Source organism: Gadus macrocephalus, chromosome 22 (assembly GCF_031168955.1).
Source record: "Gadus macrocephalus chromosome 22, ASM3116895v1".
In the NCBI taxonomy this organism is placed as follows: domain Eukaryota; kingdom Metazoa; phylum Chordata; class Actinopteri; order Gadiformes; family Gadidae; genus Gadus; species Gadus macrocephalus.
The window spans coordinates 17,924,799-17,939,452 of record NC_082403.1 but is presented as its reverse complement, the minus strand read 5'-3'; the positions used below and the strand labels follow the sequence as shown (position 1 = coordinate 17,939,452).

At 44.7% G+C, this 14,654-nt stretch overlaps 1 protein-coding gene across 1 annotated transcript; it reads left to right on the top strand.

Moving 5' to 3' along the window:
- Positions 1-13,246: 13,246 nt before the first annotated feature.
- Positions 13,247-14,379, top strand: LOC132451312 (zinc finger BED domain-containing protein 4-like). The gene is made up of 2 exons (XM_060043682.1): positions 13,247-13,955; positions 14,126-14,379. Exons 1-2 carry the CDS (start codon positions 13,358-13,360, stop codon positions 14,377-14,379), a joined length of 852 nt encoding a protein of 283 aa, XP_059899665.1. The 5' UTR covers positions 13,247-13,357.
- The last annotated feature ends 275 nt before the right edge of the window (positions 14,380-14,654 follow it).

Below are 14,654 nucleotides of genomic sequence, written 5' to 3'. Positions count from 1 at the left end.
CGTCTAGGCTTCGTCTTCTGTCCCTGTCCCCTGAAAATTTCAGCTCTGCACCAATCAACGTGGGCACCACCCACATTCCCCCCGGTAACGGATATATAACCCGGCGCTGTTCATCCTTCATGCTATTCTTTCAGCAATTGGAGGGAAAAGCAGGTGGGAAATTAGAAGGCTAAGCCTACATCATAGAACTAGAGTTATAATAACTATCGTTCTATTTCATGTAGGCTATGCGGTCTAGGCTTCGCCTTATGGGCTAAGGTGAAGCTGCGAGCGGAGCCCAATCAATGTACCACTGCTGGACCCCAGTCACAAAGACCTAGGTCACAGGGCACATCAGACTCATAAACCTGAAACTCTCTGTACTAAGACTGTAACTTCTGACTCAACCCGTATTTCATATAATCTATAAAAAACAGGCGATACAGACGAACAAAGCTTCTCCTACGTCCGCTGCCACTGGGGGCGGAGCTAGGAAAAAAACCAAGCCGCCAACTGCGGCGAGCAGCAAGGCCCCTCTTATGTCTGCTCCCGACGAGAGGTGATAAAAGGAACCGCGGGCAGGCGTAACAATAAACAGAGAATCTTATCTGCTTCGCTAAGCAACGAAGAAGCTCTGGTCGCCAGTGAATACACAGAACGTGTAAAACTGGAACGAATGTATTGCGACATTGGATTAAAGGTCCACACAAGCAATCATAACTTTCTCAATCAACACAAAGCGTATAAGAGACAAGCATAACCTTCAATATAAATTGAATGTATAGGACCGATGTAGAATGTAGGACAGGATATTAAAGACGCCGGTTACGAACTGTAACCAAAGACAGAATATCCAGTCACTCTTAATACCAGCGTAATGCTGGGATGTCACAATGAGGCAAAGCAAAGACGGTGTAGCCTACATGAAATAAACAGCGACAAAGAGCAGCTAATTCGGCACATCAACGCAGCGAAAAAGCTCTTACTTTACAGAGAACACACCAAGTTTGCGACATGACCGTATGCGACGGTAGACTAAAAGTCTACACAAGCTCACAAAACCTTCTCAATAAACGCAAAGCGTATAAGCGATAGGGGTTGCGGATCAATTATAGTATAAATTGTTGGACCGGAAATTAAAAATGCTGGTTACGAACCGTGACCAAAGCCAGAATAATCTGTCAATTCCAGCGTAATGCTAGGTGGGTCACCACAGGGTGACAGCAGAGAGACTTAATCGAGGAACAATGTTGGAAATCGTAACAGCTCCGAGAGACAAACCTAGCCAAGCCTGGCGCCTTGAGGCGCTGTCACGTTTACCGGCCTATGTCATCAACTGATTTGATTGGGTTGTCCATTGCCGGGCAGGTTTCAAAAAACATTTGGCTCATGTTTCCAAAGACGAAATAACATAATACTGATAACGGATCGCTAGATAACACTTGCTTTTACTTTATAGTTGTATTGTATTGAATTGTTTAATCGAATTTAGCTAGTAAACTGAGTGTTTAAAGCAGGTTTCTTGTCTTGTCACGCTCAATGAAGGAGTGCAATGAACGAGCATGAAAGTTCGCGAATGTTCAAGAACCTTCCTACGTCATTCGAAGCGATCGCCCGTTGCCAGGCAACAGACAATCGCGTCGTCTGTTGCCAGGCAGGTTTGGAATTTGTCAACAACTGATGACGTAGGCTGGTACAATTTTCGCCCCCGGTACAATTTTAACGTGACAGCACCGCTGTCACACTAAATTTGTACCGGCTGCCAAGTTTGTACCGGGCGCGTCATCCATACGTAATCCATTCCAAACCTGCCTGTCAGCAGATGATCGCGTCGTCCGTTGCCGGGCAGGTTTCAAAAAACATTCGCGCTCATGTTGCCAAAGACGAAATAACATAATACAGTTAACGGATCGCTAGATAACACTTGTTTTTACTTTATATTTGTATTGAATTGTTTGATCAAATTTAGCTAGTAAACTGAGTGTTTAAAGCGGGTTTCAAAAAACATTCGCGCTCATGTTGCCAAAGACGAAATAACATAATACAGAAAACGGATCTAGATAACACTTGTTTTCTCTTTATATTTGTATTGTATTTAATTGTTTAATACGAGAGTGTTTAAAGCAGGTCAAGGACGAAATAGCACAATACAGATAACGGATCGCTAGATAGAAGGTTCGCGAATGTTCGTGAACCTTTCACGTCATTCGACGCGATCGTCCGTTGCCAGGCAACGGACGAAGCGATCATCTGTTGCCAGGCAGATTTGGAGTGGATTACGTATGGATGACGCGCCCGGTACAAATTTGGCAGCCGGTACAAATTTAGTGTGACACCGCCAGACGGAAAAGCCTACATAAAAAAATACAGTGACAAAGAGCAGCTTAATTGGCAGAACAACACAATAAGTAGCTCTAGCTTGCCGGTGACCACTCCGTGTGTGCCGGCAAGGAACAAGTGCCGCAAAGTGTACAAGACACATGGGTAACGTATTCATAATTAACTTGAATTAATGAATTAATTCATAAATGAATTAAAACTCCCAGCGCAATACTGGGACACCGCTAGGTGACAGCAGAGATAGACTTAATTGAAGTGCAACGTATGAATCGTAACAGTTCCGAGAGACAAGCCTTTGCCAAGCCGTGGAAGGGATGGCAAATTGGAGCCCCTGGATATGTCTAACATGTGAAAACACATAAGGGGAGGACCATGACGCAGCTGCTAAAATGTCCTCCACTGAAACGCGCAGAGGGCGGAAGAGGAGGATGCTCAGGCACTCTGGATAGTGTTGATAATCACTGCTGGCAGTGTCTGCCCTGCAGGATGAACCAATCCGAAGGGTTGGCAACTTCCAGACGCATACAGGCAACTACCTGTTCGCTATTCTGCCCTCTGGGTGTCGCTTTTAGTATATTAAGACCCGCACCTGCAGACTCCTGAACAGTATAACCCCGAGCTATAAAATAACTGAATATTGTACGGTAGATTACCTTCTAAAACCACTTTGCTCATGTTGTCATCTCCGTTGTCGCTGTCCCCACCATTCGTTTCTAGACAAAAAAGGGAGAAATTTGACCCAGGTTTCAAGTTTACCTTGAAATGTTCACCTGCAAGTAAATACATTTAAATTAATAAATTGATACCAACCTGTGCTGTTAATTATGGATGCCAGAGATGTGACAATGGGCTTCTGGCCAAGAATATTATCCATTTCGCTGAAATAACGGAACTTGGTTTTTCCACCGGCACTGCTTGGGGACATTTGTCGTTACTCGCCCATGTATCGTTGTTTTAGTGATTTCCACTTACTCCTCAACACATACCAGGGCTTGTCGTATCCTTTTGCTCTCTCTAAGGTCCTGATCTATAGTGGAATTGCGTTGTTTTCCATCTAAAATAGCTGCAACGTTTTTTTTCTTCGATGAGAGCAAGGAAAAGGTTTACCTCTTCATCGCTCCACCCGTATCTTTTATTCACGTTGGCCATCTGTTCCATGGACATATTTAAAGAATATATTTAAAGGATATACAAACGCTTAAAAATAGGTAGTGACGCTACAAGTTGATGTCGGCGTGGTTGCTATGGACGGTCGTTATGCGGAAATCGGAAAGACGTTGTCACTCCCATGTGTCCAATGTTCGCTACGTCACAGCTTTTTCGAAGAGTGTTTCCATCTCCCATTTTGTGCATTTACTCTCTTTAACATAAGTCAAAAACCACCTCAAGGGAGCGTAAAACTTTCTTGCGAAAATCTTCCATCACCGTTTACTGATTCGATACTTCACAATTGTATTAAAAGCAGAAGGATGGAAACGCAGCTACTGACTCACTTATAGGGTCACTTCACCCCATTTGCATCAAGCTTTGTATCACTGGTACACCGGTGTGAACTTGCGCTACGGTATGGATTCTGAAGTTACCGTGAGACTAGTAGATCACAAGAGCTCTAAAGAAGCAATAATGTAGCACTAGAGACGCAGTCGTTTATTCATAATATCATCCAGCGCACACAGCTTTTGGCCGTGTTCGTTACGATGTTCTAGAACACTCTGGGAGCTCCGGCGGGAGACCTGGAGCTCTATATCTTAATGATATAACATAATATGTAGACATCTATAATATAATATTACGGGCAAAAGCTGTGTGCGCCTCTGGATGATATTATGAATGAACGACGGGTGTGTCGGGTTCTCAATATTATATTATATAGTGTGGTGTTTGAATGGTGTGTCTCAAAGGTTCTGGAGAAAATTATAGCTGAGCAACTAATGGAACATCTAGAGTCTAACCAGCTGCTTCATCCACAGCAGTTTGGGTTTAGACAGAAATACTCAACTGAAACAGCTAATTGTTATTTGCTTGAAAACATAAAAGCTTCAATGGATAAAGGAAATGTTGTTGGGGCAGTGTTCCTAGACCTAAAAAAGGCCTTTGACACGGTAAACCACAGTACTCTAATGAACAAGTTAAAATCGTTCAAAATGTCATCAGAAGCTCTGCAGTGGTTTGCATCTTACCTGGAGGGGAGAGAGCAATGTGTCAGGGTCAATGGAGTCAGGTCCCATCTGCGTGCCAACAGCATGGGTGTACCGCAAGGGTCTGTACTTGGTCCACTGTTGTTTTCTATGTATATCAATGACCTACCAAACTGCTGTCCGGGGTCCAACTGTCAAATGTATGCTGATGACGCTGTTATCCATGTGTCCAGTAAAACACCCAGCTTAGCAGGTGAGCACCTGACACAAGCATTACTCAGCATTTCAAAATGGCTTGAGCTGTCTCAGTTGACCATTAATGTGAAGAAAACCGTCTCTATGTGCTTCTCCATCCGTAATAGGTCTATCACCGATGTTTTCAAGGTACGGATCAAAAATGAATTAATTGAATCAGTAAATGAAGTAAAATATCTGGGCATCATCCTGGATCAGAATTTAAAATTTGTTACGCAAATTAAGTATGTTGCAAAAAAGGCAAAACTAAATCTAAACTGTTTCCGTTTCATAAGAAGGGACTTGTCATGTCAAACGGCCAAATTATTTATGCACGCTATGATATTTTCTCATTTGTCATACTGTATCACATCATGGTCACAAGCTTCTTCTACTGCACTAAAACCTATCTTTTCAATATACAAACAGACAATAAAAGTCATGGACCGGAAACCCATGAGATGGCATCACTGCGGCATTCTAAAAAAACACAACCTTTTCACCTTTGATAACTTTATTAATTTTAGTAATCTTCAATTGTTTTTCAAGTGTGTAAATAACCATGTGTCACCACTGTTGTCTGAATTGGCCATCAGACGTCAGAGCTCTCGTCGGGCAAATACACGAGCCTCCATCAATGGTGATTGTCTTGTTCCCATGCACAGGACATCTTTCGGTCAGTCTGTCTTCTCTGCAAAGGGGGCAAAACTATGGAACCTCTTGCCCACTAGTCTAAAACTAGAGACTAACAGCAACACTTTTAACAGAGAACTTAAACAACGGCTCAAATCAAATCAACAGTGCTCACACAAATAATTTACAACTGGTTATTGTTTGATCATGCTGCCTTTGTTCTCTACGTAGCCTATATATATATTCGACTCATTATATTGCTGCTATGTACTCTACTGTATACTGCATTTTTACTCTTTTTAATTATCACTATCAGTATTTTATCAGTATTTGATCTTGTTTCTGTCTTGTTTAGTTTCTTTTGTTGTTTTCAAAAAGCCTCCTGTGGACAGGTGTTGTAAACTAGCATTTATGCTAATACACTGTAAACAATGCATCTGGTTCGTCCAATGACATTGTCATGTCCATGTCCAAATAAAATCTACTATACTATACTAATGGAAAACATTCTGCCTGTAGGGGGCACGGTAGAATCTAAGTAACTGTGTAACCATATGTTGCCAGAAGAGGCCAGTCTGTAAGAGGAACAGACATGTGGCTGTTCGCCTGCTATTAAAGTAGCCACGTTTCTATGCATATTCCTCTCTGTCGTTTTTCATCATAAGTATCCACACAGTCTGTAGAGACACAACATATAGATACCTATATAAATATTATATTATTTAGATACAGAGCTCCGGGAGTCCGCAAACGGCAACAATCACTTCCCCTCCATGCTGCAGTTCTAGACTGCAGGGAGTGAACGCTGATTGGCTTTTATGTTACGTATCTCAGGGAGTGAACGCTGATGGGCATTCTGGCAGTAGTCGTCTTCAATCCACAAGCGCCAAAAAGTCACTATCTGCATTTTCTCCGTCAAGAAGATTCAAGATTCAAGTATTTATTTGTCACATGCTTAATTTGAGGAGCAAAAAGCTGTGAAATGGGGATTGCGACTGCTACTCCCAGCTGTGCAAAGTTTAATAATAATTGAAAAGTAAGAAGATTGGATTAAATAAATAAAATAAAATAAAAAGTTTATGAAGAGGGGGGAATTATGCATTCATTGTCCGTATGGCTTGGGGGTAAAAACTTCTTCTCAGTCTTCCTATTCTGGCCTTTTGAGAACGAAGCCTCTTTCCAGAGGGCAACCATTGAAACATTATATGGCCTGGGTGATGACAGTCCTTTAAAATTGTATTTGCCCTTGACAGGCAACGCCTAGTGTAGATGTCCTGACGTCCAGGGAGTGCAGTGTTGGTGATTTCCTCTGCACACCTGATGAATCTATTCAAGGCCTTCTTATCCTGAGAGTTACTATTTCCGTACCAGGTCGTGATATTTCCAGAAATAACAGACTCTATTGTTGCTGAGTAGAATGTTTTCTGCAGCTCTCTGGATATTCTGAATTTGTTCAGCTTTCTAAGGTGGTACAGACACTGTCTTGCTTTTTTTCACCAGGTTGGGGATGTGTGATGTCCATGAAAGGTCCTTAGGGTTCACTCACACTAAGCCATCTGGCCGTGGCCGTTGGCCGTTTTCACACCTAACCGTGCTCAACTGGCCCCATTGTTCTCTGGCCTGCATTCACACTAGGCCATCTGGCCGTGGCCGTTGGCCGTCGCAACTGTGGCCTGGCAACGGTAAGCTCTTGTACATACGTCATCACGTCGTAACACGTCATCACCAAGAGTCCGCTACATGGACCATAATAAAGTCTGCCGCCAGTCAGAGTTCGGAATTCTTGTGGGTCTTCTCCAACTGTGCCTGAATAGCATTGTCTGCCCAAATGGCTAGCAGACACTCGACTTCTCTATGGGACCAACGTGAACCAACAGTTGAACCGCTTGACGCCATGTTTACCTAATGGGAAAGATGGCTCGTCGCCTTTATTATGTCCATGGTCGTCGCATGGACTATACGTCATCCAGCTCAGGTGTGTGTGCGCCTGTCAGCTCATTAGCATCTGTACCGTGGCGGCCCGTACCCTAGCAGCACACCTCTCCCAAGTGACCAAGTTGGCCTGGCCTGCCCAGACTGGCCACACTCACACTGGCAGATTTGAGCACGGTTAGGTGTGAAAACGGCCACGGCCATGGCCAAATGGCCTAGTGTGAGTGCACCCTTAGAGATGACAACTCCCAGATATTTATAGTGACTCATTGTCTCCACCAGGGCACCATGGATGTTCAGTGGTGTCTGATGTAGCCTCTGCTTGTCCCTTCTGAAGTCAACCACCAATTCCTTTGTTTTGGCAATGTTTAGTTCAAGGCTGTTGTCATTTCACCATGATGTCGGCATCTTAATTTCATTTAGGTAGGCTGTAACATCGTTGTTTAAGATGAGTCCAATCACTACTGTATCATCCGCAAATTTGACAATAGAGTTTGAGTTGTAATTGGCTGTACAATCATGGGTGTATAGGGAATAAAGCAGGGGGCTTAGAACACATCCTTGGGGGGCACCAATGTTGAGAGTGACAGTATTTGACATGCAGCTCCCAATCGTCACCGCCTGTGGCCTGTCCGTCAAAAAGCTGAGAACCCAGGAGCAGAGAGATGTATTAAGACCTAGATGCTTGAGTTTGGTGACTAAAATATTTGGCACAATGGCGTTAAAGGCTGAGCTATAGTCAATGAACAGCAGGCGTGCGTAATTCCCCTTCCCTTCGTCCAGGTCGGAGAGAGTGGTGTGGAGGACATGGGATCATCAGTACTTCTATTGGGTCGATAGGCAAACGGAAGGTGGTCTTATGAGCCAGGTGTTGATGAACATATCAAATCTTTTACCAATTTCTCAAAACATTTCATCACCGCTGACGTCAAGGCTATAGGGCGGTAATCATTTAAGCTGGCTGGGTTGGTCTTCTTGGGCACAGGAATAATGGTGGATATTTTTAGGCACCTAGGAACTACAGAGTGGGTTAGAGACATATTGAAGATTGTAGTTAACACTGGTGCAACCTGGTCAGCACATGATTTTAACAACCGCCCAGGAATGCCGTCTGGGCCAGCGGATTTTCTGCTGTTCACTCCTCTAAGTGCTCTTCTGACGTCATGCTCAGAGACGGAGATTGACTGGTCTTCGGGCAGATCGCACGTACTACCATTATTAAAACTGGCTGCAGGGCTAACAGCGTTGTTGTGAAAATATACGCACTGATCTCAAAGCGTGCGTAAAATGAGTTCAAATCATTTACCAGTGAAGGGTCCACAACATCCGAGGTGGCCGATCGTCCGCTGTAGTCAGATATCCTCTTCAGTCCCTGCTAGACAGTCCTGCTGTCGCGATTGCCTAAGTGCGTCTCCTCCTTGTCTTGGTTTCCAGCTTCTTCGCGGCTTTCACTGCTTTACGCAGTTGGTAGGAGGCCACTTTGTAGGATGTCATATCACCAGATGACAGGCCATTGTTATATGCAGATGTTCGTGCTTTCAAAGCCTCACGGATAGATCTATCAACCCAAGGTTTCTGATTTGGATACACCTTCACAATTACCTTGGGGATAATTTCATCAGTCAGCTGCGAAATGAAACTTATCACCACATCGGTGAACTCATTGATGTTGTCAGAGCTCATCCTGAACATATCCCAGTCAACATCAGTCAACGAGTCTTGCAGCATGCTCTCTGATTGGTCAGTCCACCGTCTCACTTCTCTAACTGCCGGAGCTTCCTGATTTAGACGTTGTTTATACTTCGGGAGAAGAAGGATGGCAGCGTGGTCAGACTTTCCAAACGCCGGGAGACGGGTAGCTTTGTATCCATCTTTAAATGGAGAGTAGCAGTGATCCAACGTGTTTTCACCCCTAGTTGGACACGAGATGTGCTGGAAAAGGTTTGGCAGAACTAGTTTGAGGTTAGCCTTGTTGAAGTCCCCCGCCACTATCAAGGCAGCATCTGGATGCACTGCAAGGTGTCTGCTTATTGTGTCGTGAAGAGTTGACAGAGCAGTGACTGTATCTGCCTGTGGTGGGATGTAGACGGCAATGGTGATAATAGCAGAAAACTTACGGGGCAGATAAAAGGGACGGCACAGAATCGCCAGATGTTCCTGATCAGGTGAGCAGGAGTACTACATGATGGATATATTTCTTGGATTACACCAGCTGTTGTTAGTCATAAGGCTCACACCTCCTCCTTTGGACTTTCCTGGCTCTTCTGTTCTGTCCGCCCCAAAGGCGGAGAATGTCTCATCTGGTAGAATCGCATGGCCCTGGGACCTCTGAAGTTAACCAGGTCTCTGTGAAACACATTGGGCCCTATTTTAACGGTCTGAAACGCAAGTGGGAAGCGCAAAGCGCAAGTAGCTTTGTGGGCGGTTCTACGGCGCTATCGCTATTTTACAGGCGGATAAATGACACTTGCGTCGCGGCGCAAGTGTCAAAAGGGTTGGTCTGAAGCAGCCTAGTTACCCGTAGGTGTGGTTTGGGCGTAACGTCCAACAAACCAATGAGAGTGCCAGCTCCCATCCCCTTTAAGAGCCATGAGCGCATTTGAATCGGACGAGTGGATATTTTGACAGCGCGTCTGCAGTCTCCGATGAGACAGATGCACATGCATTTCAAACTGCAAATGGCTCAGTTTATTGCCAAATAATATGGCCTAATTCACACATGGAATAAGGGGTTTTCTTCCACAACTTCAGAAATACTGAGTCCTCAAATAAATTTCGGCAAAGAAAACGTATATGATATAACATATGATATGCAGTAACTGTGGTTCTATTTAATGATATACGCAATACATTATAAACATTGTTTCTTATCAGTATTGTATGCTATCCTAATGTAGCGGACGGGACCTACGTCCGCTTGGTAGGGGTAAATCACTCTTCCCTGAATGGCTGGAAGTTAGAGGATCTAGGTCCCTAACCCCCAGACCTATTAGTCTCGTGTCTGCTCTATCCGCTCAGTTGAAGTACAATAGCTTAGGCTTTAGGATTTTAACCTGTCACGGTGAAGACCTAAAGGACGGAATATCGGAAGGTATTGGTGTGTCTTACCCTGTATTCCCCCTAACCACTATACTTTATGGACAGAGGATGGTTGAATCCCATTACTTGTCTCGCTTCAAAATCTCAGCCCTAACCCTCGCTGTTGCGCGTTCACGCGCCGTGGAGCCATGTCCCAATACAGTTTAAAGGTAGCTTAAGGGGTAAGGGGGAGGGCTAACATCCCCTCAAAATTGAGATTTTCGATGGGCACCCTCAAAGCGCCTCAGTTCTGACTTGCTCCCACAATACCTTGCGAGAAAACGGAAAATCAAGAAATATCCTAGACAAGATGGAGGGCGAAAAGATGCGACAGGATTGGAAAAACACAAATGTAAGTGTTTTCTCTGTAATTAACTATTAATTATTGTATTGATTATACTCTGCAGCCCGGCCGCGGGCTTCGAAGCCCGGCCGCGGACTCTCGGAAGATCGCGAAAGTCCGATCACGGGCTCTGCAGCCCGGCCGTCGGACTTTCGCGGGCCGCCCGACCCCGGCCGTCGGACTTTCGCGGGCCGCCCGACCCCGGCCGTCAGACTTTCGCGGGCCGCCCGACCCCGGTTCTCGGCCGGGCTGCAGAGCCCGATCACGGGCTCTGCAGCCCGGCCGTCGGACTTTCGCGGGCCGCCCGACCCCGGTTCTCGGCCGGGCTGCAAGACCGGGCTGGATATCATGTCATATGATATCCAGATCTTCCATGTTCTAGTGACTCCAGGTTAAAAATAAGCTTTATACTAATATATTATATTATATTAGTAATATTACATGGTTAATCAATGTAATTTTTGGCAGTACTATATTGTGTACATAGCTATTATATATTGTACGTAACATATGGCCATATCACCCAGTTCTGGCATATAATTCCTAATTCCTTCTTATTCGTTTTCTTTCAGGACATCGTTGAGTCCACTGCCACCAGCCCCCCCACCTCTCCCTCATGCTCCTCCACCCCAGGCACCTCTTCCACCACCCCAGACACCCCTTCCAAGAGGAGAGTGCAAGGGAGCAGGCGAGGCATGAGGAGAGCGAGGCAAAGTTGGCGGAATGGTGGAGAAGATGTGATTCTCCACCATTCTCTCAAAAGCTGAGAGAGGGTGTGTGTGTGTGTGTGTATTTTTAGGTGTGCGTGTGTGTGTATTTTTTAGATGTGTGGTTCAGTGTTTCTTATTTAAATAAAGTGTTTCTTCTAAAGTGTTCTTGTTCTTAACCGATTATTATCTAAGGGTGCACTCACGTAGCGGCCCGTGCCGTAGCAGCACACCTCTCCCAAGTGGCCAAATTGGCCCGGCCTGGCCAGACTGGCCACACTCACACTGGCAGATTTGAGCACGGTTAGGTGTGAAAACGACCAACAGCCACGGCCAGATGGCCTAGTGTGAGTGCACCCTAATACCACCTTTAACATGTAGCTAAGTGACATTCAAAATAAAGGTATATTACGAGGGACAAATAGTATTATTATTATTTTTTTTTTTTTAACACTTTATTTAAACATGCCAATTACAAAATATAAATACCATTTCAGGTTAAACATCTTTACAATGGGTCTTGCTCGTTGCCCGAGACAATGGCAGCCAGTCTGTCTCTTGTAACATTACCAGGGGTCTGGTTATCTGCTAGGGGGCACGGGGAGGCCATGATGACGTCACAGGGTAGGGTTGTCCCATTTGGTAGGGGATCGGTTAGGGGTAGCAATGAGCATGAGCAATGAGGGTTAGGGTTGAGATGTAGGGTTGAGACAGTGAGCTAAGAAACGGGATTGGGCCGATGAGACGCCCCTACTTCAGAGAAGATGGAAAAATAAAAGCAATAGTGTAACGGTTGAAAAACGAGTGGTTATTTATTATACTAAGTACTAGTCTTCTGAGATTAGATAAAATAGGAAAGTAATAAAATAAAATAATAAATGTATAAATCAAATGTATGTAACCACCATGTAACGTCCAAAATCTTATATCAACAACATCCACTTCACGAGAGTGGCTCAATACCACTTTCAATCAATACTATCAGCAGGTACCTCTAATACCATACACTGCAGATGAACCTCACATGTAAATAGCAACAGCATTAATACAATTCACACAATAGTAACATATAATAATAACTTCAGAAACGTTTTTGTACAATACACATAACCACACTCAATGTCCACTCTTAGTTCAATGTTCCTTTTGGTTCGGATTAGGGATGGGCGTGAGGAATCGATTACTCGAGTACTACTCGTTACAAATGAACTTGATTGGAGGAAACACAAACTCGAGTTAAAGTTTTCTGAAAATGTATCAATTTTCTGTTTGGCGCCACTGGTGTGTGCCGTGCGCACAACGAATACGTTAAAAGATGGCGGTTAGAACAAAACGAAGCGAAGTCTGGAAAAATCTTTCTGAAATAGGAGATCATAAGGTTGAATGTAAATTATGTCAAACCAAATTGAGCTATCAAAGTACAACAAGTACTATGCGGCAGCATATGCTCCTTAAACACGGCGATGTGTTCGGTAAAGCAGACCCGCAGCAACCTAGTGTGTCGGCTATTTTCACCGCCGCAAAACGTAGCTGTAATCCCGGCCGGGGAGAGAAAATCACAACGCTGATTACATCAATGATCATAAAAGAGATGCTGCCTCTGAGTTTTGTGGATCAGAAGGGGTTCCGTGATCTCATGGCCTTTATAGAGCCTGAATACACGGTGCCATCGCGGCGCACCATCACTGCTCAAGTGGAGAAAATGTACGCGGAGAAAAGGGAGCAGTTAAAGGCCGACCTGGTGACAGCCAAAAAGGTTGCAATAACAACAGACGCGTGGACTTCCCTCACAACTGAGTCCTACGTTACAGTTACCTGTCACTATGTGGAGGAGGCCGACAGCGGTGCTGGAGACTCGTAGCTCGGATGAGAGACACACAGCAGAGAACATCGCTGCTCATCTCCGAGCTGTCACTGAGGAGTGGGGAGTTCACGATAAAGTAGTAGCATGTGTGCATGACAATGCACGCAACATGGTCCTGGCAAACCAGCAGCTGCTCCAGTGGGAATCAGTTCCCTGTTTCGCCCATACGCTACAATTAGCAATTAATGACGGCTTTAAAAATGTGAACATCAACCGGGTGGTCGCAGCGTGCAGCAAGTTGATTTCTCACTTCCACCACAGCACAGTGGCATCTAATGCTTTAAAAATAAAGCAAGCGCTACAAAACCTCCCAACACACAAATTGATCCAATACTGCCGGACACGATGGAACTCAATTTTTGAAATGATGGAGCGACTGCACGAGCAGAGATGGGCTGTGACCGCAGCGCTTTCGGACAGGACGGTGACGAAGCTGGCCGATGCGAGGACCCTTGAGCTGAAGGACGAAATGTGGAAGAGCGTTGAAGAGATCTTGCCATCACTGAAGTCCCTCAAATGTGCGACCGCAGCTCTCTGCACTGAGACTCATGTGTCTCTGTCCATGGTGCTCCCAGTCGCGAAAAGCCTGCTTGAAAAGCATCTTGAGCCAATGGAAGGGGAATCAAAGCTTGTAGTGGACTTCAAGAGAACCGTCGCCGGCTCCCTCCGAACCCGTGTAAGGCCGCTTGAAGAAAATATCAGCCAAGGTAATTAATTAAGCCGCTGGCTGTTTATTAATATTGCTTTGCTCTTTAAATAGTTATGTTTTTTGCCACTAAAACTAATTTACATTTATTAAATGTGTGTGTGTGTGTGTGTGTGTGTGTGTGTGTGTGTGTGTGTGTGTGTGTGTGTGTGCGTGTGTGCGTGCGCGCAGCAATCCTTGCTTCTGCGCTTGACCCGAGACACAAACACCTTCGGTTTTTGGATCCAGCACTTCGCCTCCGCACCCAAGAGAAGCTGTCGGAACTGCATGACGGGGTTACATTGCAAGGCCCAGATGACATGGGGGAAAGTAGTGAAGCACAAGCCTGCAGCGTCGAAAGCACTTCAGAGGCACTTGACACCCTCTTCGGGGAGGACTACTACGTAAATACTAGCGACGTCAACGAGCTACACTGTAAAAAATGATTTTTTGCCTTTGTAAATACAATGAGGACAATTCAAGTATTTTTTACATGAATGTATCAATTCTGAGAATTACTCAAACATGTCATGTGAAATTCAGTGTAATGCTTGGAGTTTCTGTGTAATTGAGTGTCCTCACATTCAGTTAAATAAATTCAGTAAATTTAACCGTAATAACTTGTGAAAATTACTGCAATTTTGTGATCATGACATTAACTACAGAAATTCAAGTAAAATTTGCCAACAGAACGATGGCGTGACGTCACATTCTAGACATG